The sequence below is a fragment of the Ranitomeya variabilis genome, chromosome 1 (assembly GCF_051348905.1).
Source record: "Ranitomeya variabilis isolate aRanVar5 chromosome 1, aRanVar5.hap1, whole genome shotgun sequence".
NCBI classification, from domain to species: domain Eukaryota; kingdom Metazoa; phylum Chordata; class Amphibia; order Anura; family Dendrobatidae; genus Ranitomeya; species Ranitomeya variabilis.
Window position 1 is genome coordinate 30,832,179 of NC_135232.1, and position 25,132 is coordinate 30,857,310.

At 45.6% G+C, this 25,132-nt stretch overlaps 1 protein-coding gene across 5 annotated transcripts in view; it reads right to left on the bottom strand.

Annotated features, from left to right (window-relative positions):
- The window catches only part of TTC23L (tetratricopeptide repeat domain 23 like), a 42,642-nt gene extending 19,356 nt beyond the window's left edge, over nt 1-23,286 (bottom strand). The window contains exons 1-12 of one of the 5 annotated variants that reach the window (XM_077281716.1): nt 23,203-23,286; nt 22,315-22,393; nt 21,489-21,657; nt 21,196-21,319; nt 16,521-16,677; nt 15,977-16,102; nt 12,321-12,498; nt 11,693-11,801; nt 9,571-9,698; nt 8,892-9,029; nt 6,794-6,876; nt 4,109-5,601 (exon numbers count right to left, since the gene is read on the bottom strand). In XM_077281716.1, coding sequence (XP_077137831.1) covers nt 5,580-5,601; nt 6,794-6,876; nt 8,892-9,029; nt 9,571-9,698; nt 11,693-11,801; nt 12,321-12,498; nt 15,977-16,102; nt 16,521-16,677; nt 21,196-21,319; nt 21,489-21,657; nt 22,315-22,379 — 1,299 coding nt within the window. In that variant the 5' untranslated portion in view covers nt 22,380-22,393; nt 23,203-23,286 and the 3' untranslated portion in view covers nt 4,109-5,579. Of the gene's footprint in view, nt 1-150; nt 289-4,108; nt 5,602-6,793; nt 6,877-8,891; nt 9,030-9,570; nt 9,699-11,692; nt 11,802-12,320; nt 12,499-15,976; nt 16,103-16,520; nt 16,678-21,195; nt 21,320-21,488; nt 21,658-22,314; nt 23,140-23,202 lie in introns of those variants that run through there. The other 4 variants (XM_077281722.1, XM_077281730.1, XR_013220965.1 and 1 more) reach the window with 4 other exon arrangements.
- Between the last annotated feature and the right edge of the window lie 1,846 nt (nt 23,287-25,132).

Here is a 25,132-nt window from a genome sequence, read left to right on the forward strand (position 1 = left end):
GTCAACTTATTTTCCTCCTCCATACTGTCCACTCACACTCTCACCCCCATATTGTCCCCTCACAGTTCCACCACCCATACTGTTTCCTCACACTATCCCCCCAACCGTCCAATAAAATTCCTCTATCTTCGGCTTCATTGGAGCGCTTACCTTACTGCTGACCATCCTCCTCTACAGTGCAGGAGAGACATCAGCAATGTGATGAGGTGATTATGTCACCTGATTCCTCTGCTGACGTTGCCCTGACCCCAGAAGTGTCGGTGGTCAGTTCTTCAATTGTAATAGCGCCTGAAAGATACAAGTACAATTGAATGCAGAAAGCTGGCATTTTGCCTTTTCTCTGAGTCTGCTGTCAGTTCGACAACCGGCTTGGTGGAAGGGTGAATCCCACTCCGTGGCGAGGCAAAACACCACCACCTGAGAGAAACCATGGACCACCGCATTAGGAAGCCCAGTGGTGCTACCCTGTGGATGAACTCAGGGAAAATGTCCCACATGCCCCCTATGGTATGGTTTTGGTGTGTAGATACACAATGTGCACTGTTAGCACTTTTACTGTGGCAGAATAAAAGTAAGATATTTTTCCTACACTGGTTTTCTCTGGGTCCAACCATGTGCTGTTAGACATCTAAATGAAGACAGAGGTATCCAGTGCTCAGATTAAAAACTTCTTTTTTTTTAATCATTAAAACATGTTGTAGACAGCGCCGACACATTTTCACCACACAGGTTATTCTTATTCATGTCCACGGATACCTCTCTCTTCAATAGGTTATTACTGTCAGGTGCACTATGGACAGTTATAGCAATATACCTCCATATTGTGCAGAGGTTGGGACAATCAGAAGGATGCTGGAAAAGGGATGACCCAAAAATACCTGTGCATTATATTCTGCACAAATGAGAAGTGGGTGGAAGAAGTCTTCAAGGTATTTTGGGCCTGATGAAGGAAAGTAGAAATTAACGACTATATTGAAAGTGGACGTCATGTGTGAATCACTGGGTTTACCTGTGTGGAGGGGTCACTTAGGAAACACCGTGATGCCGCTGAACCCATTGCCGCAATAGGGCATACAGTTACATTCTGTTGTGGCTTCCTGATGTTTATTCTGATGATGCCTCATTCCACAAAAAAACTTAAAACATTAACAGCTCTCAGGATACAGTGATACAAAACAATTTTTGTTTGTAAAATATTGTTTTTAGTGTGTTAAAGTAGCAAAGTATGCAAAATAAATGTGGTATCACAGAAGAATAAATCAACCTTATCACTGTTACCACATGGTGAACAGTGTAATAAAACATTATATACACTGCTCAAAAAAGTAAAGGGAACACTAAAATCCCACATCCTACATATCACTAAATAAAATATTCAAGTTGCAAATGTTTATTGATTACATATGGGAATGCGATGAGAACAATAAAACCTAAAAATGACCAATGTAAATCAAAATTAATATCCCATGGAGGTCTGCATTTGGAATGATACTAAAAATCAAAGTGGAAAATCAAATTACAGGCTGATCCAACTTCAGTGGAAATGTCTCAAGACAAGGAAATGATGCTCAGTAGTGTGTGTGGCCTCCACGTGCCTGTATGACCTCTACAATGCTTAGGCATGCTCCTGATGAGGCAGCGGATGGTCTCCTAAGGGATCTTCTCCCAGATCTGAATTAAAGCATCAGTCAACTCCTGAACAGTCTGTGGTGCAACGTGACGTTGGTGGATGGAGCGAGACATGATGTCCCAGATGTGTTCAATCGGATTCAGGTCTGGGGAATGGGCGGGCCAGTCCATAGTTCAATGCCTTCATCTTGCAGGAACTGCTGACACACTCCAGCCACATGAGGTCTGGCATCGTCCTGCATTAGGAGGAACCCAGGGCCAACCACACCAGCATATGGTCTCACAAGGGGTCTGAGGATCTCATCTCGGTACCTAATGGCAGTCAGGCTACCTCTGGCGAGCACATGGAGGGCTGTGCGGCCCTCCAGAGAAATGCCACCCCACACTATTACTGACCCACTGCCAAACTGGTCATGCTGAAGGATGTTGCACGCAGTAGATCGCTCTCTGTTGAATCTCCAGACTCTGTCACGTCTGTCACATGTGCTCAGTGTGAACCTGCTTTCAGCCGTGAAGAGCACAGGGCACCAATGATGAATCGGTGCCAATCTTGGTGTTCTCTGGCAAATGCCAATCGCCGTGCAGGGTGTTGGGCTGTAAGCACAACACCCACTTGTGAATGTTGGGCCCTCATACCACCCTCATGGAGTCCATGTCTGACAGTTTGAGCAGACACATGCACATTTGTGGCCTGCTGAAGGTCTTTTTACAGGTTGATGGCACTGCTCCTCCTGTTCCTCCTTCCACAAAGGAGGAGGTAGCAGTCCTGATGCTGTGTTGTTACCTTCCCATGGCCCCCTCCACATCTCAAGCACTGTCTTGTCTCCTGGTATCAGCTCCATGCTCTGGACACTGTGCTGACAGACACAGCTACTCTTCTTGCCACAGCTCACACTGATGAGCCATCCTGGATGAGCTGCACTACCTGAGCAACTTCTGTGGGTTACTGTACACTAACTATAGGGATGAGAGCAATGACAAAATGCAAAAGTGTCCAAAATAACAAACAAAAAGGATAAGAACAGATAAATAGTCTCTAATCACCACCTGCAGAACTAAAGATTAGCGGACTTGTTCGGAAAACGTTTGCCAATCTCAAATTTGACACAAGCGTAGCACATTTGGATTAGTTTGGTTTCCCGAGCATTTTTCCTCAAAGTCAGCAAAATTCAGTCACAGTTCGGTAAGTGATCCTTTGGCTAGGATAGTGGTTCTGTATGAAAAGTGGGGAAGACGGGTTCTTTGAGAGGGGTTGTGTATATGTCAGAGGAGCGGCGAAGTGTAATTTTTTTTGTTAAATAACTTAATGTGTGCACATCCTGGCAGCCAATTAGGGCGCAGAAACCATCCAAAACGTCCAGACAAAAGAGCTTCTGTCATTGGCTGCCGAAGTCACATATCCCTCTCCATATAAAAAGCGAACATGTTGTTTGGGTGATGCCATTTTTTCATTGTAATAGCACAGAGAGGCTGCTCCTGTGACTGCTGCAAGTAGGCAGATAGGCAGTTTATTGTCAGGATACATAGGATCCTGGGTGAAATCGACCTTCCAGCACCTAACTCATTTGTGCTAATATTGTGGTGCAGGCAAGAGGCCACATTTCCTAATCTTAATCATTTGTGCTAATATTGTGGTGCAGGCAGGAGGCCACATTTCCTAATCTTAATCGTTTGTGCTAATATTGTGGTACAGGCAGGAGGCCACATTTCCTAATCTTAATCGTTTGTGGTAATATTGTGGTGCAGGCAGGAGGCCACATTTCCTAATCTTAATCGTTTGTGCTATTATTGTGGTACAGGCAGGAGGCCACATTTCCTAATCTTAATCGTTTGTGCTAATATTGTGATACAGGCAGGAGGCCACATTTCATAATCTAACTCATTTGTGCTAATATTGTGGTGCAGGAAGGAGGCTGTCATGATTCCCAATGGCAGGGACTCAGGCAAAAACAGACTAGCTCTAGGAAGATGGAATCTCAGGTGACCGCGATGCTGAACCTAACACGCAAATAATAGTAGCCAGGGGGTGTGCCTACGTTTATCCCTAGACACCTCGCACCAGCCGGAGATCTAGCTACCCCTAGTAGAGGAATACACAGACCTGGCTTGCCTCCAGGGAAACCCCAAAAGTTATAGTAGCCCCCCACATATAATAACGGTTAGGTAAGAGGAAAACACGTACGCAGTATGAATATAGATTCAGCAAAGAGAGGCCCTCTGACTAGATAGCAGAAAATACAAAAGAGGACTTCGCGGTCACCTCAAAACCCTAAACAGCCATCCTGAAATTACCTTAACTCCGTTATCAACTCATGACACCGGAGTAGTAATTTCAGATCACTAGAGCTTCCAGCAGCAAGAGAAATATAAATGCATGCTGGACAAACAAACACAAAAAATGCCAAAGATCCAACTTAGCTGAATTGCAGACTTGGAGCAGGTAGCAAGCAACAGAGGTGCTCTGGTAACATTGATTGCCGGCACTAGAATGACTGAGAAGCCAGACTAAATAGGAAACTCCCAATTTCCTGATGGGAACAGGTGCACTGGAAACACAAGACAAAAGTCAGCCAGTACCACCAGTAGCCACCAGAGGGAGCCCAAAAACAGAATTCACAACAGGAGGCCATATTTCTTAATTAAAATCATTTGTGCTAATATCGTGGTGCAGGCAGGAGGCCACATTTCCTAATCAAAATCGCTTGGACTAATACTGTGGTACAGGCAGGAGGCCACATTTCATGATCTAAGTCATTTGGGCTAATATTGTGGTGCTGGCAGGAGGCCATATTTCAGAATCTAAATCCTTTCTGCTAATAGTTTGGTCCAGACACACTATCTCAGAAAATAAATACTGATTGTTAATTTAGTGACAGGTGACTGACATATCTGGGCCTAGGGTTGTGAAACAGCTGGTTAAAAGAAAGGAAGGGTACATCCAACATGACTAGGAAAAAGCAAGGTCATGGTGGAAGGGGGAATAGGCTTGGTGTTCGACTGAAAGCTCTACTGAACAAACACTTTCTCATATCTCCGCCTCTTTATTTTGTCGCTGTCTCCATCTGTCCGGCGCTAACCCGATGTGCTGATGATCCTCTACAGCCCAGCAGCTATTCCATGGACACAACATAGGGTCCTCTGTAGTCAAGGCCAGATGCGTTTTGCCTGGGACCTGCTAAGTAAAGTTGCTGTTGGTGGAAACGTTATTAAGGATTGTGAACGAACAGTATCACTTGGGCACAATGCACACACAGCTCCCCAAGCTCGTAGATATCGCCCAGGCATGCGAGGGTCCCAAAGAGAGGCTAAAATATGAAATAGGTAAGCATTTTTAATAATATAAAGACTTACATGTAACCTTATAATAAATAAATCTACCGTATATAAAAAAAATAAACAAATGTAGAATTCTGCCTATGTGGCTCCAATGACCCTACAGTAATATGGATGAGTACAGTAATATGGATGAGTACAGTCACTCCAGGACAAAAAGGGCCAAAAATGGGATGGAAGAAGCCTCTTCCACATTTCTGTGTGTACAGCAGGTGTTGACTAACACAAGTAAATCTGTAACCGGTGCACTGGTTGGCGGTGTTATTTCTGACGTCAGGTTGGCTTTGTTGTTTCCCATCACATGTGCATCCCATCCCATAGAAATGAATGGTGTCTCAGCCCAATCCAGCCAATGGATGAACCCAGTCACACATAAAGGTCATGTATGGCCGCCGACTATCCGGTGATTCATTGATCTTGTGGGGGGCACAGCTCTGTAATATTCGGGTGAGTTGATGGTCACCTACAAGCCGAGTATCTGGTGGTTACAGGGCAGTGCAGACCCCGGGGACGTCCCTTTGCAGGTCTTCTCCATAGTGTAGGAATCGTTGAGGCTGAGACGTTTTTGCCTATCCGGCCGGGTGCAGCTCTTACTTAGACCCGCAGTGATGTCGCCTCTATTCGCCATTTGCTCCCGACCTGCAAAGAGGCAGATGAGACTCCGTACGTGGACAATTATGGGGTCAAACAATCCAGAACAAATTCTAAATACAGATTGTGTAGTTCTAAATATACATTTCTACGTCAGATGGAACATGGTGTAAGTGGACCTGATGCCTTAGAGGTGACATTTACACTGTTACACGCAGAAATATGGGGTGAGGCCTAAATCCATCTGCTCTAGAGACAGAGCAGTGGGGGGAGGCTCCTGCTGCAGGCAGCTGTGTTACAGCTACAAAAGGATAGCAAGGAGAACAAGAGGACAAAATAGCAGGAAAAGAAGACAAGATGTAAGAGAGAAGGCGAGGTTGATCTCTTGGGACACCAAGAGGAGAATTACAGAAGAGTTCAAGGGGTTATCTGGGACTTTGTTTTCTTTTTTCTATAAGGCTAAGAACTTATCAGCTATCTACCTGCTTGTTCTGCCCTACGACAATCTCTCCTGGCTCAGTGACTGCTCCTGCCAGTGATTCTCCTGCTTCCTGTGACATCATGTCGACAGAGCAGCTTCTTCTCTTCAGCTCCGCTCTGTCAACAAAGTGTCACTGCCAAGATCATGTGGATTGACAGTCGGCTCAGTCTAAGACAGCTGTCAATAAACATGATGTCGGCAGTGACGCAACATCAACAGAGCAGAGCGGAAGAGAAGAAGCTGCTCTGTCGATGTGATGTCACAAGAAGCAGGAGAATCGCCGGCAGGAGCGGTCTGTGACTGCTCTGAGCCAGGAGAGATCGTCATGAGGCAGAACAAGCAGGTAGATAGCAACTACTTTCCGATAAGTGTTTAGTCCCATGGGGGAAAAATATCCTATAAGGGATTTTACAGACATGCGCCCTAAATCATCAACCAATTTTCACCAAATTTCTGACATAAAAGTGTATGAAATGTCGCAATCTTTTTTTTCGCAGCTCATAGTTCTATAGACATTTTGCAACTTTTGGTTCTTGTATACGAGACCCAGACAACTTTTTGAAAAGGGTGCGGAGTTTATCCCGGAGGGGCACGTCCAACAAATGCATCACAATGTAACGTTTGCCACAAAAATGGCGTAAATTATGATGGAAATGTTCTCCAGTGCCCGAAAGGAATCCATTTCTTGTTTTAGGAATTGACAACAAGTATCCCCTATGGTGAATCTTGGCCGTAGATCCTACAATATAGAGGACTTACTTCTGCAGGGCGGTCAGGAGGGTCTGGGTCTCTCTGCTCTTGCTGTGCTGGGAGCCGTACACGGCAGTCTGGATCTCCAGACACTGTAGGGAAGGAACAGGAATCCGGCCATCATATACTGATACATTTACAGCATGGATTCCGAATGGTCAGTGCTACATCTATGGTGAACCCTGCCCATCAGTACCTACCAGGACCCACCAGAACCCACTAGTACCCACCAGTGCACATCTGAAGCAGCCCTAAGAACGGGATCTTATTACTTATTGTTACAAATACAATATACACTAAAATCCTACCCGCAGATCATCTCTGACTACTTTAGGGTGCGATTTACATAGACTGCAAAAGCAGGACTATTGTAAAGGTATGCAGTCAGCTCCCTCTAGTGGTGACAGCAGGCAGTCACATTCCTAAATCCGATTTCTGCAGTCAGCTCCCTCTAGTGGTGACAGCAGGCAGTCACAATCCTAAATCTGATTTATGCAGTCAGCTCCCTCTAGTGGTTACAGGAGGCAGTCACAATCCTAAATCTGATTTCTGCAGTCAGCTCCCTCTAGTGGTGACATCAGGCAGTCACAATCCTAAATCCAATTTATGCAATCAGCTCCCTGAGGTGGTGACAGCAGGCAGTCACAATCCTAAATCTGATTTCTGCAGTCAGCTCCCTCTAGTGGTGACAGCAGGCAGTCACCATCCTAAATCTGATTTCTGCAGTCAGCTCCCTCTAGTGGTGACAGCAGGCAGTCACAATCCTAAATCTGATTTCTGCAGTCAGCTCCCTCTAGTGGTGACAGGAGGCAGTCACAATCCTAAATCTGATTTATACAGTCAGCTCCCTCTAGTGGTGACAGCAGGCAGTCACATTCCTAAATCCGATTAATGCAATCAGCTCCCTCTAGTGGTGACAGCAGGCAGTCACATTCCTAAATCCGATTTCTGCAGTCAGCTCCCTCTAGTGGTGACAGCAGGCAGTCACATTCCTAAATCCGATTTCTGCAGTCAGCTCCCTCTAGTGGTGACAGCAGGCAGTCACATTCCTAAATCTGATTTCTGCAGTCAGCTCCCTCTAGTGGTCACAGCAGGCAGTCACATTCCTAAATCCGATTTCTGCAGTCTGCTCCCTCTAGTGGTGACAGCAGGCAGTCACAATCCTAAATCTGATTTCTGCAGTCAGCTCCCTCTAGTGGTGACAGCAGGCAGTCACAATCCTAAATCTGATTTCTGCAGTCAGCTCCCTCTAGTGGTCACAGCAGGCAGTCACATTCCTAAATCCGATTTCTGCAGTCTGCTCCCTCTAGTGGTGACAGCAGGCAGTCACAATCCTAAATCTGATTTCTGCAGTCAGCTCCCTCTAGTGGTGACAGCAGGCAGTCACCATCCTAAATCTGATTTCTGCAGTCAGCTCCCTCTAGTGGTGACAGCAGGCAGTCACAATCCTAAATCTGATTTCTGCAGTCAGCTCCCTCTAGTGGTGACAGGAGGCAGTCACAATCCTAAATCTGATTTATACAGTCAGCTCCCTCTAGTGGTGACAGCAGGCAGTCACATTCCTAAATCCGATTAATGCAATCAGCTCCCTCTAGTGGTGACAGCAGGCAGTCACATTCCTAAATCCGATTTCTGCAGTCAGCTCCCTCTAGTGGTGACAGCAGGCAGTCACATTCCTAAATCCGATTTCTGCAGTCAGCTCCCTCTAGTGGTGACAGCAGGCAGTCACATTCCTAAATCTGATTTCTGCAGTCAGCTCCCTCTAGTGGTGACAGGAGGCAGTCACAATCCTACATCCGATTTATGCAGTCAGCTCCCTCTAGTGGTGACAGCAGGCAGTCACATTCCTAAATCCGATTTCTGCAGTCTGCTCCGTCTAGTGGTGACAGGAGGCAGTCACATTCCTAAATCTGATTAATACAATCAGCTTCCTCTAGTGGTGATAGCAGACAGTCACAATCCTAAATCCGATTTCTGCAGTCAGCTCCCTCTAGTGGTGACAGCAGGTAGTCACAATCCTGCATCCGATTTCTGCAGTCAGCTCCCTCTAGTGGTGACAGGAGGCAGTCACAATCGTAAATCTGCAGGTTACAGGAAGCAAAATCACCTTTTTCAGCAGGCGGTAGGCCTTCTTTATTTTTCCATCAGCCAGGTGTACGCTGCCCATGATACTGAGCATCTCAGCCACAACCTCGCTGTACTCTGTGTCTGAGCCCACCGCTTCCTTCATCATCTTATACGCCTCCTAGAGGAGAAGAGATGAATTACAGCAGAAAAATGAAAAGAGTCGCACAAAGTACTAACTCGGGACAACCTATTCCTTAAAGGGATATTCTGATTTGGGACCCTTATGTGAATAGATATGGCAGAAAAGTCAGACTCTGGCAGTCCGGCTGCTGAATCTAATCCAGCTCACTTTTCATGATTGGCAGCACGAGCGCAAACAGAATAAAGAACGTGGGGGGTGTCCTAGATTAGAAAAAATGGCTGCTTTCTTCCAGAAACAGCGCCACTTCTATCTGCAGGTTGTGTCTGGTATTGCAGCTCAGTCACTTATTTCAATGGATCTGTTGTGCAGTACCGGACACAACCTGCGGACTGTTGTGGCGCTGTTTTACAAATCTTGGATAACCCCCATACAAACACAGCTGAACATGTTTATTTATTTGTTCTCCCCCTAAATACAGCAGCCGCCTCATCGTGCAGGGATGGGGTCAGGGAGTAGATGAAGGTCCCATCACATGAATTTATTACAAACCCTGTGGCTGTTCTGACATCCATCGTACCTGAGTTTTCCCGATTTGTATGAGCCATTTGCTGAACTCCACACATGTGCTCAACGTCTGAGGGTCGTCGGGGCCTCGCACCACTCGGTAAACCCCCAGACTCTCTGTAAAATACTTATCAGCGTGTTCTAGAAAACAATTTAAAAAAAAAATCATTTTTCAAAAAGAAAGTTAAAAAATAACCTTTCCACTGCAACCACCAGGTGGCGCTCACTTCATAATTATTTATTATTGCATTTAACGGGAATTTGTCCACAGGTTTTTGCTACGTAATGCGAGAGCAGCATATCGTAGGGGTTAAGATCCTGAATCCAGAAATGTATCACTTATTAGTGTGTGTGTTGGTGTTTCAATAGAATCAGTGTTTTATCAGCAGGAGATTATCACTACAGGACTAGGTGTCTCGTTCCTCCTAGTCCAACCACGCCCACACCTCTGATTAGCAACCAATCAGCTATCCATTTGTGGTGTGGGCGGGGTTATACGCAGCTCAGCATTCTGAGGTCCGCAGCAGAAAAAAACTGTGATTGTATCTCAAATGCCGCACCCAGTAAAGTAGGTGATACATCGCTGGACTCAGGGTATCAGCCCCTTCATCATGTTGCTTTCGGATTATATAGCAAAAACCTGCTGACAGTTTCCCTTTAAAGCGACTGTCCAGGCTTGGGATGAGAGTCTGATGACTGCGGTGCGCTCACTGTCAGGATTCTCCAGTATTGCCCAGGAGAGTGAATGGTCACACGACCGCAAGTATGCAATGTGAATACATACATGTGGTCACGTGACCTCCAGTTCTCGAGAATATCGGAGAATCCTGACAGCATACGCACCGCATGCTGTCAGGGGTCAGCAGTCTGCAGTCACATTGAACCACAGCAGACTGTCATCCAAAGCCTGGACCACCCCATTACTGGCAGATGTATACATCCATACGCAGTGAGCTCCCCCTAGTGGTGACAGCAGCCAGATGACATTTTGTCATATAATCGATGGCTAAGGCCAGTAAAATTGGTATTTTTTTCATAGACCTGAGGCAGTTTTTATTGATTCCAGTTTGGGATACATTCAATATTTTAATGGCATTTATTTATAGAAATGAGGTGACAAAAACCCCAATATTGGCATTTTATTTTTTCTTTCTTTTTACGGCATTTACCGTGTGGATTCATTATGGTTATAGTTTGAAAGACCGGACTTTTATGGATGTGGCGAAACCAAATATGTTTATATTTTTAGATTTTATTTGAATTTATTTATTTTTAACAAGGAAAATAGGGGTTGATTTACATTGTTATATTTTTCCTTTTTAATCTTTTATTTTTTTTAGCTTTACTTTATTTTTTTAGTCCGCTTAGGAGACGAGCCTGCGATCATCTGATCACTTATACCATATTTTACAATACCGCAGATCACAAATCACGGTCTCCTATAAGCTAATGACGCAGGAAAGCAAAAATGTCAGTAATGGGGATCTTTAGCAGACCCTCATCTGCTAAATCAACCCATCGAAACAATTTTAGCCATCCCCCTCAAAGTCACCTCCCACTGCTACCCGAGACCAGATGGTCAATGATAAACACAGTGATGTCACAGTACAGAGATAATGCACACAGTGATGTCACAGTACAGGGATAATACACACAGTGATGTCACAGTATAGAGATAATACACACAGTGATGTCACAGTACAGGGATAATACACACGGTGATGTCACAGTACGGGGATAATACACACGGTGATGTCACAGTACGGGGATAATACACACAGTGATGTCACAGCACAGGGATAATACACACAGTGATGTCACAGTATAGAGATAATACACACAGTGATGTCACAGTACAGGGATAATACACACGGTGATGTCACAGTACGGGGATAATGCACACAGTGATGTCACAGTACGGGGATAATACACACAGTGATGTCACAGCACAGGGATAATACACACAGTGATGTCACAGCACAGGGATAATACACACAGTGATGTCACAGTACAGGATAATACACACAGTGATGTCACAGTACAGAGATAATACACAGTGATGTCACAGTACAGGGATAATACACACAGTGATGTCACAGTACATTCACAAAATCTATAAAATGTGCTTCACTTACCGTTATATTCACAATGTCCAGCGGCAGCGTAGGCCTTAGCTAACAGCAGCCCGGTCTGTGCTGCCTCTTCACTCAGTTTCTTATATACGGCCTGGCATATAGAATGGGCCTATACAGACACCATGTGAGGAAGAGATAAAAAAAACATCTAAGAAGCCTCAATGTGAAATCTTTGTCAGTGCCCCTCACATACCACATGTCATATATGTCAGGTGTAACCTTACTGTGTAAAGCTGATACAACCCTGCACACAGAGAACAATGGTGGAAGATAATTTAGTAGTGCAGTATCAGAGGGCGAAAACCTACCCCTGCAATGGGGGACAATGGTGGCCTCATGGCCTGTCTTCCCAGTTTTAAGACATTTTTCAGAACCTTGATATTGAGGACTATTCTTAGGATAGGTCATCATTATTAGGTCGGTGGGGTCCAACATCTGAAGCCCCCACAGAGGAGGTGTTACCAAATCCTGCAGCAGAACGGAAATACGCAGCGCCATACAATATGTGGCGGCCGTTCTCAGGTACGGAGTTAAGAACGACCACTACAAAATGTGGGGAGCTGTGTGACCTCATCAATATCATAGCCCTGGTCACCACCTTCACGGCTGTGATATGATGGCGACTGACCTGCAGCAAGTAGTGAATGGCCGGCTCGTGCCTCCTCTTCATCTGCTCCGTCCGGGCCATGTCTCGGTAGATACTTATCAGTTCCGCGGAGCTGTCTCCTTCAGATGAGATGACGATCTTCACAGCTTGTTCGAAGAAATTCATAGCTAAGCTGAGCTTGTCCTGCATCACACAGGCCCTGGAAAACCAAGGTAGACATGTCTAGTCCTGCTCTCGACTGATACAATGTATCCAGTGCAGACAATGCTCTACGAGCTAAACACATCAGCAGCCGCTGCACAGATCTCCGCTGGATTGTTACAATGTATCAGTCTGGAGTCCAGGATGTTTCGCTCACAGAGCATTGTCTGCACTGGATACAATGTATCAGTCTAGAGTCCGGGATGTTTCGCTCACAGAGCATTGTCTGCACTGGATATAATGTATCAGTCTAGAGTCCGGGATGTTTCACTCACAGAGCATGGTCTGCACTGGATACAATGTACGAGCTGAGAGCAGGACTGGTGATGAACAGGGTTGCCAATAAGGCCAGTGATTGGCTGTATTGGTCACATGCCTGTACGTCCAGAAGACAAAGGAAGCAGGGAGACACCACCAGCTTTGGAGAAGGAGCAGTGGCGGTCAGAAAGGTGAATATTTTATGGCTTTTAAGGCAATCTTTGGGAGGGTAGACAACCCCTTTAATACGGGCATCACAAATGTAGCTTGTATTTGATCTATACACACACACGTGGATATAAGAGAAGAGGCATCTTGGTCTTTCCTTTATACTTCTCCTTACATTTTAAACAAATTTATGTCTTAGGTTTAACCCCATCAAAAAATCCATGTGCAGTTCCAGCCTATAAATGTAAAAGTTTGGGCACCCCTAGTCAAAATTACTATTATTGTGAACAGTTAATCAAGATGAAGATGAAATGATCTAAAAGGGCTAAAGTTACATATGACACATTTCCTTTGTATTTTAGGCAAAAAGTGAAAATATATATTTTTATCTTTTACATTTTAAAAATTACAAAAAGGGAAATCTGACAATGCAAAAGATTGGGCACCCTTGGAGATTTGTGTGCTCAGATAACTTTGACCAAGATCTCAGACATTAATTAGCCTGTTAGGGTTATGGTTTATTCACTATCATCATTAGGAAAGGTCAGGTGATGACAATTTCCCAGCTTTATAGAATCCCGGCCTCCTCTAACCTTGTGCCAAACAAAACAGCAGCCATGGGTTCTGCCAAGCAGTCTGAAAATGAAAAATAGAAAAATAGTGGAGGCCCACAAGGCAGGAGAAGGCTATAAGAATATAGCAAAGCATTTTCAAATTGCCCTTTCCTCAGTTTGAAATGTGATTATGAAATGGCAGTTTCCAGGAGCAGTGAAGGTCAATATAAGGTCTGGAAGATCAAGCAAAAGTTCAGTGGGAGCTGCTTGTAGGATTGCTAGAGAGGAAAATCAGAAACCCCCCTTTGAATGTAAAAGACCTTCAGAAAGATTTAGCAGATGCTGGAGTTGTGGTACATTGTTCTACTGTTCAGAGACACCTGCACAAATATGGCCTTTATGGAAGAGTCATCAGAAGAAAACCTCTCCTGCATCCTCACCATGAAATTCAGAATGAGAAGTATGCAAAAGAACATCTAAACAAGCCTGATGCATTTTGGAAACAAGTCCTGTGGACCGATGAAGTTACAATAGAAATCTTTGGCCACAATGATCAAAGATATGTGTGGAGAAAAAAGGGCACAGAATTTCAGGAAAAGAACATGGATCAATCATGATTTGGGGTTATGTTGCTGCCAATGGCACGAGGAACATTTCAAGGGCAGAGGGAAGAATGGATTCAATTAAATTTCAACAAATTCTTGATGCAAACATAACGCCATTAGTGATGAGCGAATATACTTGTTGCTCGGGTTTTCCCCAGCATGCTCGGGTGATCTCCGAGTATTTATGACTGCTCGGAGATTTAGTTTTTGCTGCCTCAGCTGCATGATTTACGGCTGCTAGCCAGTTTGATTACATGTGGGGATTCCCTAGCAACCAGGCAACCCCCACATGTACTCAGGCTGGCTAGTAGCTGTAAATCATTCAGCTGCGTCAACAAAAACTAAATCTCTGAGCACTCATAAATACTTGGAGATCATCCGAGCGTGCTCTGGAAAACCCGAGCAACGAATATACTCGCTCATCACTAAACACCATCTGTAAAAAAGCTGAAGGTGAAAAGAGGAAGAAGATGGCTTCTACAAATGTATAATGATCCTCAACACGTGTCAAAATCCACAATAGACGACCTCAAAAGGTGCAAGCTGAAGGTTTTACAATGGCCCTCACAGCCCCCTGATCTGAACATCATTGAAAATCTGTGGCTAGACCTCAAAATAGCAGAGGGTGCAAGACGCCCCAGCAATCTCACAGAACTGGAAGAATTTTCTGGAATTTTGATATGGTCTATGCAGGTCATACAATTCTTTCTGCCGGCGATCACTGTGCAGGGGAGGAGAGCAGAGCTGTGTGTCATTATATACACTTGCCAGACATCAGGGAATAAGGCATAGCAGGACATATAATTACACACATATAATTACACACAGCATGGCTCTCTCCCCTAGGTCACACACATCTTACAACTGGCACTTCCCTAACACGGGCATTGAAGAATAATACAGAAAGATGTATTTAATGACACACAACCCTGCTCTCCTCCCCAGGTCACAAAGCTCCTATTTCCTGCATCTACTGTGCCAAGTGGGAGGAGAGCAGAGCTGTGTTTCAATACAAACACCTCTCTGCATCTTACCCAGGCATCGGGGAATAATGCAGGAAGGTATATTTAATGACCCACAGCTCTGCTGTTCTCCTCAGGTCACAAAGCTCTTAGTGCCAGTATCTTCTGTGCCAAGTGGGAGGAAAGCAGAACTCTGTGTCATTACAAACAACTCTGTGCAAGTATCACGGGGATTGGGAGTGATGTATGGGAGCTGCAGAGTGTCACATACACTTCTATGGATCTCTGCCAGTTATTACGGCAGCATTCCCCAATGCCTGGCATACTGGCATGGGGTTGTGTTTGTAATGAAACACAGCACTGCTGTTCTCCCCCTTTGCACAGAAGATGTGGGCAGTAAGGGCTGGGGATGAGAGCAGGGTTGTGTGTCATTAAATACAGCACTCTACATTATTCCGATGCCTAGGATAGACGCAGGGAAGTGTTGGTAATGACACACAGCTCTGCTCTCCTCCCCCTTCACACAGTTGATGCCAGTAGTAAAAGCTTTGTGGCTTCCGGAGGAGAGCAGAGCTGTGTGTCATTACCAACACTTCCCTGCATCTATCCCAGGCAACAAGGAATAATATGGAGTGCTGTATTTAATGATACACAGCTCTGCTCTTCTTCCCATGTCACAAAGCTCTTACAATGCAAAGAGAGAGGAGAGCAGAGCTGTGTGCCCTTAAATACAGCACTCTACATTATTCGCTGATGCAGGGAAGTGTTGGTAATGACACACAGCTCTGCTCTTCTCCCCCTTCACATAGTAGATGAGAAATGATCCTCTTTAATGGGGTGAAGGTAAACTAGGAGGAGTACAGTGATCACCACAATTACGGGTAATCTATTAGCCAGTTTCCTGCCGCTGCCGGTACCTTTCCGCTCACCTCCCCAGCGCCAGCGCTATGTCCTTGTCAGATACTTTGCCAAGAACTGACGTCTTCTCCTGAAGTTCTTCCAGTTCTTCCACAATTTTCTCCACTTTCTGCAAACTCTGATACGATTCTCTACCAGTGCGACCATTAAGGCTGACAATATGAAACTAAAGTGTAGCAGAGCAGAATTGGTCACTTGGCCCCTTCTTAGTGGGGGGTCTCTGCTCACTGATATGTTATGATGATCTGATGACATAACACATTCTTCATGTCACTCAACATCCCTCCTCCCCCCAAAAAAATGGCGTCTTAGCTGTCGTCCCCCTTTTCAACAATAAAAATGAACATACAAGTGGATTTGAATCCGATATATACTGGGTCACATAAATCACAGCATGGTGCTGAAATACTCTGTGCTGCTGAGAGTGTTTACATTTATCAGCAATTAACTCCTCCTGAAGAAGGCGGTGTTGTATTATATTCTGAGGACTGGATTAGAGATCACGCCGTGGGCCTATGGAAAGGACTCGCTGCTTGGGGTCTCACTAAAGGATATTTATTTTGCATCAGGTGAGACACCCCCAGAGTGTAGTAAATGGTCACCAGGGTTCCCAGCACTTCTCTCTTCTCTTCTATGGATTTTGACATGTCCACCCCTCGCAGCAGGATGTTTTTGGCAGATTCGGCGTGTTGTCTGGCTTGGACTGGTAAACCTGAAAAAATCAGTCACCGAAAAAACTACATTATAGTCATCATTACTCTTTACACTCTCCCCGTGGTCCTGCTCTCAGAGTTACTAATTCTAGTCAATGTCTCTTTAAGTATTTAGCCCTGATGGTCAAGAGGTTAATATCATCCCTGGAAATCTATTCAATCAAGCAAATAAGGCAGCACACTGTAGCGCTGAAACATGCAAACATGAAACATGAAAATTTAACTGCATTACTGCACTAGAAATATGAAAAATGAGCGCGTTTAGCGCATAAAAAAGGCCAATTTTATGTGTACCTGGTAGCCACTTTACGGCATCTCTCTTATACCAGGTCCTACGATTTCCTTCCTCACTGAGAATAAACGTCTCCATCTGAATGGGTGCCTATGAAAACCTCTTGTGAGACTACCATTCTCTCTCTCTGTGGAGGGGTAATGGACCTGCTGTAATTAAAACACCTGTGACTAGGAGGCGGAGTGCTCCTGGAAATCTATGACATTAAAGAGATTGTCACAACTGATCAACACTTCTCGATATTCCATTAGGACGCATTGATATAATAATAGGGGGAACCCTGTTCAAGCCCCCTCTATAAACTAGAGTGGAGAGACAAGTAACCAGAGCTGATCACCAGCTTGCTTATGTTTTAGAAATAATAAATGTCTTCACTGGTGGTCTAGGTGTCTAGTATCCCTGGTGGTGTAGATATTTAGGATCTCTGGTGGTCTAGGTGTTTAGTATCCATAGTGGTCTAGATGAGTAGTATCACTGGTGGTGTAGGTGTTTAGTATCCATAGTGGTCTAGGTGTTTAGTATCCCTGGCGATCTAGGTGTCTAGTATCTCTGGTGGTCTAGGTGTCCAGTATCCCTGGTGGTGTAGATGTTTAGGATCTCTGGTGGTCTAGGTGTTTAGTATCCATAGTGGTCTAGATGAGTAGTATCACTGGTGGTCTAGATGTTTATTATCACTGGTGGTGTAGGTGTTTAGTATCCATAGTGGTCTAGGTGTTTAGTATCCCAGGTGGTCTAGGTGTTTAGTATCCATAGTGGTCTAGATGAGTAGTATCACTGGTGGTATAGGTGTTTAGTATCCATAGTGGTCTAGGTGTTTAGTATCCCTGGCGATCTAGGTGTCTAGTATCTCTGGTGGTCTAGGTGTCCAGTATCCCTGGTGGTGTAGATGTTTAGGATCTCTGGTGGTCTAGGTGTTTAGTATCCATAGTGGTCTAGGTGTTTAGTATCCCAGGTGGTCTAGGTGTTTAGTATCCATAGTGGTCTAGATGAGTAGTATCACTGGTGGTCTAGATGTTTATTATCACTGGTGGTGTAGGTGTTTAGTATCCATAGTGGTCTAGGTGTTTAGTATCCCAGGTGGTCTAGGTGTTTAGTATCCATAGTGGTCTAGATGAGTAGTATCACTGGTGGTCTAGATGTTTATTATCACTGGTGGTGTAGGTGTTTAGTATCCATAGTGGTCTAGGTGTTTAGTATCCCTGGTAATCTAGGTGTCTAGTATCTCTGGTGGTCTAGATGTTTAGGATCTCTGGTGGTCTAGGTGTTTAGTATCCATAGTGGTCTAGGTGTTTAGTATCCCAGGTGGTCTAGGTGTTTAGTATCCATAGTGGTCTAGATGAGTAGTATCACTGGTGGTCTAGATGTTTATTATCACTGGTGGTGTAGGTGTTTAGTATCCATAGTGGTCTAGGTGTTTAGTATCCCAGGTGGTCTAGGTGTTTAGTATCCATAGTGGTCTAGATGAGTAGTATCACTGGTGGTCTAGATGTTTATTATCACTGGTGGTGTAGGTGTTTAGTATCCATAGTGGTCTAGGTGTTTAGTATCCCTGGTAATCTAGGTGTCTAGTATCTCTGGTGGTCTAGATGTTTAGGATCTCTGGTGGTCTAGGTGTTTAGTATCCATAGTGGTATAGGTGTTTAGTATCCCTAGTGGTCTAGGTGTTTAGTATCCCAGGTGGTCTAGGTGTTTAGTATCCCTGGTGATCTAGGTGTTTAGTATCTGTGGTGGTCTAGATGTTTAGGATCTCCAATGGTCTAGATGTTTGGTATCCCTGGTGGTCTAAGTGTTTCTTATCCCTGGATGTCTAGGTGCTTAGCATCCCTATGGCTGTAGTTTTTACAACATCCCTGGTGGTCTAGGTGTTTTATATAGCATAGGGCTTGGTGGTCTTAGGATAAACGTTGCTTCTCGGCTTATCAGCTGATGGGATACGTCTAGGATCTAGGACATGCCATCTATGATCGGTGGGAGAACCATCTTCTGGGACTCCCACTGATTTTGAGAATGAAGAGGACGCTGCAGTTGCTGTTCCCCTTCGCTGTTCTTGCAGTGCATCTCCAAGTAATAGACCCCGTCATAGTTCTCTGTGGAGCTGGGGGGCCATGAGTGTTACTGTGCGGGTGCCGTGGCTCCACAACACAGCGACTGCCCCTCCAAGTTCAGGAGGTCCCCTGGATGTCATATCCGAGCAGTGTACCAGCACCTTATGCAATGGGAATCATCCTTAAAGGGAGTTTTCGGAAATGTACAGTGCCTTGCGAAAGTATTCGGACCCCTTGAACTTTTCAACCTTTTCCCACATATCATGCTTCAAACATAAAGAAACCAAATGTAAATTTTTGGTGAAGAATCAACAACAAGTGGAACACAATTGTGAAGTTGAACGAAAATGTATTGGTTATTTTAAAACTTTGTGGAAATTCAAAAACTGAAAAGTAGGGCGTGCAATATTATTCGGCCCCTGTAACTTAATACTTTGTTGTGCCACCTTTTGCTGCGTCCCTTGGGGTATGTCTCTATCAGTTTTGTACATGGAGAGATTGAAATTCTTGCCCATTCTTCCTTGGCAAACAGCTCGAGCTCAGTGAGGTTTGATGGAGATCGTTTGTGAACAGCAGTTCTCAGCTCCTTCCACAGATTCTCGTTTGGATTGAGGTCTGGACTCTGACTTGGCCATTCTAACACCTGGATACGTTTATTTGTGAACCATTCCATTGTACATTTTGCTTTATGTTTGGGATCATTGTCTTGTTGGAAGACAAATCTCCGTCCCAGTCTCAGGTCTATTGCAGACTCCAACAGGTTTTCTTCAAGAATGGTCCTGTATTTGGCTCCATCCATCTTCCCATCAGTTTTAACCATCTTCTCTGTCCCTGCTGAAGAAAAGCAGGCTCAAACCATGATGCTGCCACCACCATGTTTGACAGTGGGGATGGTGTGTTCAGGGTGATGAGCTGTGTTGCCTTTACGCCAAACATATAGTTTGGCATTGTTGCCAAAAAGTTCGATTTTGGTTTCATCTGACCAGAGAACCTTCTTCCACATGTTTGGTGTCTCCCAGGTGGCTTGTTGCAAACTTTAAACACACTTTTTATGGATATCTTTGAGAAATGGCTTTCTTCTTGCCACTCTTCCATAAAGGCCAGATTTGTGCAGTGTACAACTGATTGTTGTCCTATGGACAGACTGTCCCACCTCAGCTGTAGATCTCTGCAGTTCATCCAGTGTGATCATGGGCCTCTTGGCTGCATCCCTGATCAGTCTTCTCCTTGTTTGAGATGAAAGTTTAGAGGGACGGCCGGGTCTTGGTAGATTTGCAGTGGTATGATACTCCTTCCATTTCAATATGATCGCTTGCACAGTGCTCCTTGGGATGTTTAAAGTTTTGGAAATCATTTTGTATCCAAATCCGGCTTTAAACTTCTCCACAACAGTATCACGGACCTGCCTGTTGTGTTCCTTGGTCTTCATGATGCTCTCTGTGCTTCACACAGAACCCTGAGACTATCACAAAGCAGGTGCATTTATACGGAGACTTGATTACACACAGGTGGGTTATATTTATCATCATTAGGCATTTAGGACAACATTGGATCATTCAGAGATCCACAATGAACTTCTGCACTGAAAGTAAAGGGGCTGAATAATATTGCACGCCCCACTTTCCAGTTTTTGAATTTCCACAAAGATTTAAAATAACCAATAAATTTACATTTGGTATCTTTATGTTTAAAGCATGATATGTGGGGAAAGGTAGAAAAGTTCTGGGGGGCCGAATACTTTTGCAAGGCATTGTTGCCCCCAGCCCAGCACCATCGCTCCCCACTGGTCTTTGACTTTGGAGTTGGCAGCCATAGACTGGTCAGGGACACCAGAGCCGCAGTGCCGGGGGAGTGGGGGATCTCTACCACATTTCCAGCCTTTGGCCACTTTTTTGATCTTCGGAAGCCCCCTTAATATACATAACAATGTCCTGATGGCCCCTCCAGTCTGGGCCCCGTGTCGATACCGTTTTTCTGCCCTGATACACAGTAACAAACTGAGAAGAGAAATGAGTGATGAATAGGATATAACGAATATTAACGTGACGCGTTTGTCCTGCTGGTCCCAGGTTGGCCACTAGGTGGCGGTATCAGTCTTGGCTTCTTTTGGTCACTGACCGGCCATGGTGGATGTCAGTGTGCCGCACAGCGGTGGGTGGGGCGCCTGGCGGAGGACTCACCTCTTACAGTCAGGTAGCTGTGTGCCAGCTCAGCGAAGGCCGTGGCCAGCCTCCAGTGGCCGTCCCCGTGGACGATCCTACTTAGGGCCACGCAGCGGATTAACTCCTTGTGTGCCTTCAGCAACTGTTGGAAAGAAGATGAGCTGAAAAATGTGCAAAAAATTAAAAAACTGCTAACACTTTAGTGGAAGTGACATTTTTATCTTTTGCTTTGAAAGTGATGAAAGAAGGAATCCTGCCGTCCTCGGAGGGTCCGCAGCCCCCCGTGACTACGGACAGACTTCTGGGGTCACCTTGTTGTCACTGGTGTACTGCTCCACCATCATCTGAGTCCGGGACAGCTTGTCCACAGGAAGCATCCGAGTCTTCATGTCGGGGGCCGGGGTCTCTGCTCCGTCACATGACCTCTCTGTACAGTCTGGGGGGCCGCCATCGTCTTCCTCAAGGGCAGATTTCGGGGTCCTGTTCAGTAAACAAAAGAAAACACAAGTCTGGAATATAATTTTTAGGTCCAGGAGTGTTATTGTGGGGACACCGAGACTAGCACTGTTATGGGGGCAATGGAGATTGGAGCAGGCAATGTTATGGGGCAAAGGTGGGGCACTGTTATGAGTGGAAAGGGTGGGGGGCACTATTACGGGGGCACTGGAGCAGGCACTGATACGGGGGCAAAAGGTGAGCACTGTTATAAGGGCAAAGGAAATGCATTGTTATGGGGCACTGGAGCAGGAACAGTAGTAGGGACACCGAGACCAACACTGTTATGGGGGCGCTGAGCATTGTTATTGGGGCACTCTCGGGCACTGGCATGGGTCTAGTAGAGCAGGAACTGTCAAGGGGGTACAGAGCCCGGCACTGTTATGGAGGCACTGGGCAGGCCCTGTTATGGGGATACCAAGCCCAGCACTATTATGGGGGCACTGGACAGGTCCTGTTATGGGGATACTGAGCCCAGCACTGTTATGGGGGCACTGAGACTGGCCCTTAGATGGGGTCTCTGCGGCTCATCCTGTTATGGGGGCAATGTTGCCGGCATTCCTGAAGTTAGGGACACTATGGACACAGTAATGGCGGCTGGATCTTTTATTGTGTGGGATCGGGGCTGACAGTGTTACGTACGAGCACAGCGATCCCAGGTCCTCGTACACGGAGTCGGTGGGGATACGTATCGGGACAGACGACATTATCTCCAGGACAGCTGTAATAAAAATAACGGCGTGGGTCATTTCTCCATCGTGGTGGCCGGCCATTTAACTCCTTGGTTACCATGGTAAATAGAGAAATGTTGTTTAATTGCCATGGTAACAGGAGGTTTAATAAAAGCCCCGTAGGCCTGTCATGGCTCTTTCACTAAGGTAGCAGAATACGAACTGTGGTAGTGTCAGACATCACAATACAGGATGTCACTGACGTCATCAGGGGCATCAATTATGTCATCAGGGGCATTACTGACGTCATCAGGGGGCATTACTGACGTCATCAGGGGCATTACTGACGTCATCAGGGGCATTAATGATGTCATCAGGGACATCAATGTGAAAAAAATCTAAACTGCATATAAACATTGCACCATTTACACAATTTCCATCAAGTCGTCCACAATGAGTTGCGGAATAAAACATTATTTAGTGTAAAAAATAAAATCTACAAAAAATATCTGTAGCTGATTTGTGGTTTTTTTCCACTTTCCCTCCTCAAAAAATTAATTAAAGTTATACAGTACACGACACGCACCGCAAAATAATGGCATTATAATATAACCTGACCCGTAAAAACACGGACAGATGGAAAAATAAAAAGAAAAGACTCAAATTTTTTTGGGAAAAATTAGTTTTGTCCTTTAAGGCCTAAACTGCCGTGTCGTTAAAGGGTTAAGGGGACCCTCAAATGACAATGAGAGCCAAAGGTCCAGTGATCTGTCTCCCTGCCGGTCTCTACTAATGCAAAAATGAGCGTCGTCTGCGCACCCCGACGCTTCCTAATTTGCCCCGGACGCCCCCATACAACCTGCGTACGCCTCACAGCTGACCCTCGTCTCTGTGTTTCAGCCTCCAGCTCTCTGTGCTTTGTTTACACCGCTTGTCTCGTTGCTATGGGGATTTAGAAGAAGCATCTTGACAACAGAGAGGGGTGTGGGCACTCTGGTGCATTGTGGGTCCTGCCTCCATGTCCTCCATTGTGAGTGTGGTCGCTGCCAAGAAGTCATAGAGAAGCAGAAAGGACAATAGGAACAATCTGCTGACGTCATGAGACTCCATAGACGCACATTACATGCGATACCGTGTTTATAGCCGCCCTTTAGTTCTGACCTGAACATATAAAGGAGGCCGCCAACATTAAATAAAAATATTTTAAAAATACTTACAATTAAATAGATTTTTTACTTACTAAATAAAAATAGCGATGCAAAAAAAAAAAAATAGTTGGGAATAAATCGGTTTCACTTACTAAAAGTCAATCAATATATTAAAATCTAATATGTGTTCAAAAAGGGCGAAAATGCTGTATTTACCCTCTAAAAGGTTCATTTATCAGTCCCTTTAATTTTCAATATGCAATACCTATAATAGCCACATGGTGGCAGCACTGCCCCATGTAATAAGCAGAGTATCTCTTCTCTGGGACTCGCTCTTCTATTCTGCATGAATTATTCCTGGTTTTCATGATCTCTGCTAGTTGTCATTGAATGGAAACATTGCATCTCTATTTCCACCACATGTGATCCGGCCCTCGGCTCATTTCTGTGTAATGTGGGACAGCCATCATCTGTTCCCTCATATCCCAGGGTCACATCTAAACACAGAAACCAGGCACATGGCGTCCTGAGTGTGAGACCCCCAGCAGAAATCTGGGGGGAGACTAAGTCCAATGTGAGCACTCAGGCCATGATGGGAGATGTAGTGACTGAAGTTGGGGAAGACTGATCTATATGACGAGCAGAGGAACATGAACTCATGAGAGACCTCAAAGGGTTTTTGTTAACTATTCTACCCCTCTACATGACCAGGACCATTTCCTTTCCTACACTAATTGACCGGGGCCGTTTCTTTCCCTACACTAGGTGACCGGGGCCGTTTCCTTCCCTACCCTAGATGGCCGGGGCCGCTTCCTTTCCTACCCTAGATGGCCGGGGCCGTTTCCTTTCCTACCCTAGATGGCCGGGGCCGTTTCCTTTCCTACACTAGATGGCCGGGGCCGTTTCCTTCCCTACACTAGATGACCGGGGCCGTTTCCTTCCCTACACTAATTGGCCGGGGCCGTTTCCTTTCCTACCCTAGATGGCCGGGGCCGTTTCCTTCCCTACACTAATTGGCCGGGGCCGTTTCCTTTCCTACCCTAGATGGCCGGGGCCGTTTCCTTTCCTACACTAGATGGCCGGGGCCGTTTCCTTCCCTACACTAGATGACCGGGGCCGTTTCCTTCCCTACACTAGATGACCGGGGCCGTTTCCTTCCCTACACTAGATGACTGGGGCCGTTTCCTTCCCTACACTAATTGGCCGGGGCCGTTTCCTTCCCTACACTAGATGACCAGGGCCGTTTCCTTTCCTACACTAGGTGGCCGGGGCCGTTTCCTTTCCTACCCTAGATGGCCGGGGCCGTTTCCTTTCCTACACTAGATGACCGGGGCCGTTTCCTTCCCTACACTAGATGACCGGGGCCGTTTCCTTCCCTACACTAGGTGACCGGGGCCGTTTCCTTCCCTACACTAGATGACCGGGGCCGTTTCCTTCCCTACACTAGATGACCGGGGCCGTTTCCTTCCCTACACTAGGTGACCGGGGCCGTTTCCTTCCCTACACTAGATGACCGGGGCCGTTTCCTTCCCTACACTAGGTGACCGGGGCCGTTTCCTGCCCTACACTAGATGGCCAGGGCCGTTTCCTTCCCTACACTAGGTGGCCGGGGCCGTTTCCTTCCCTACACTAGATGGCCGG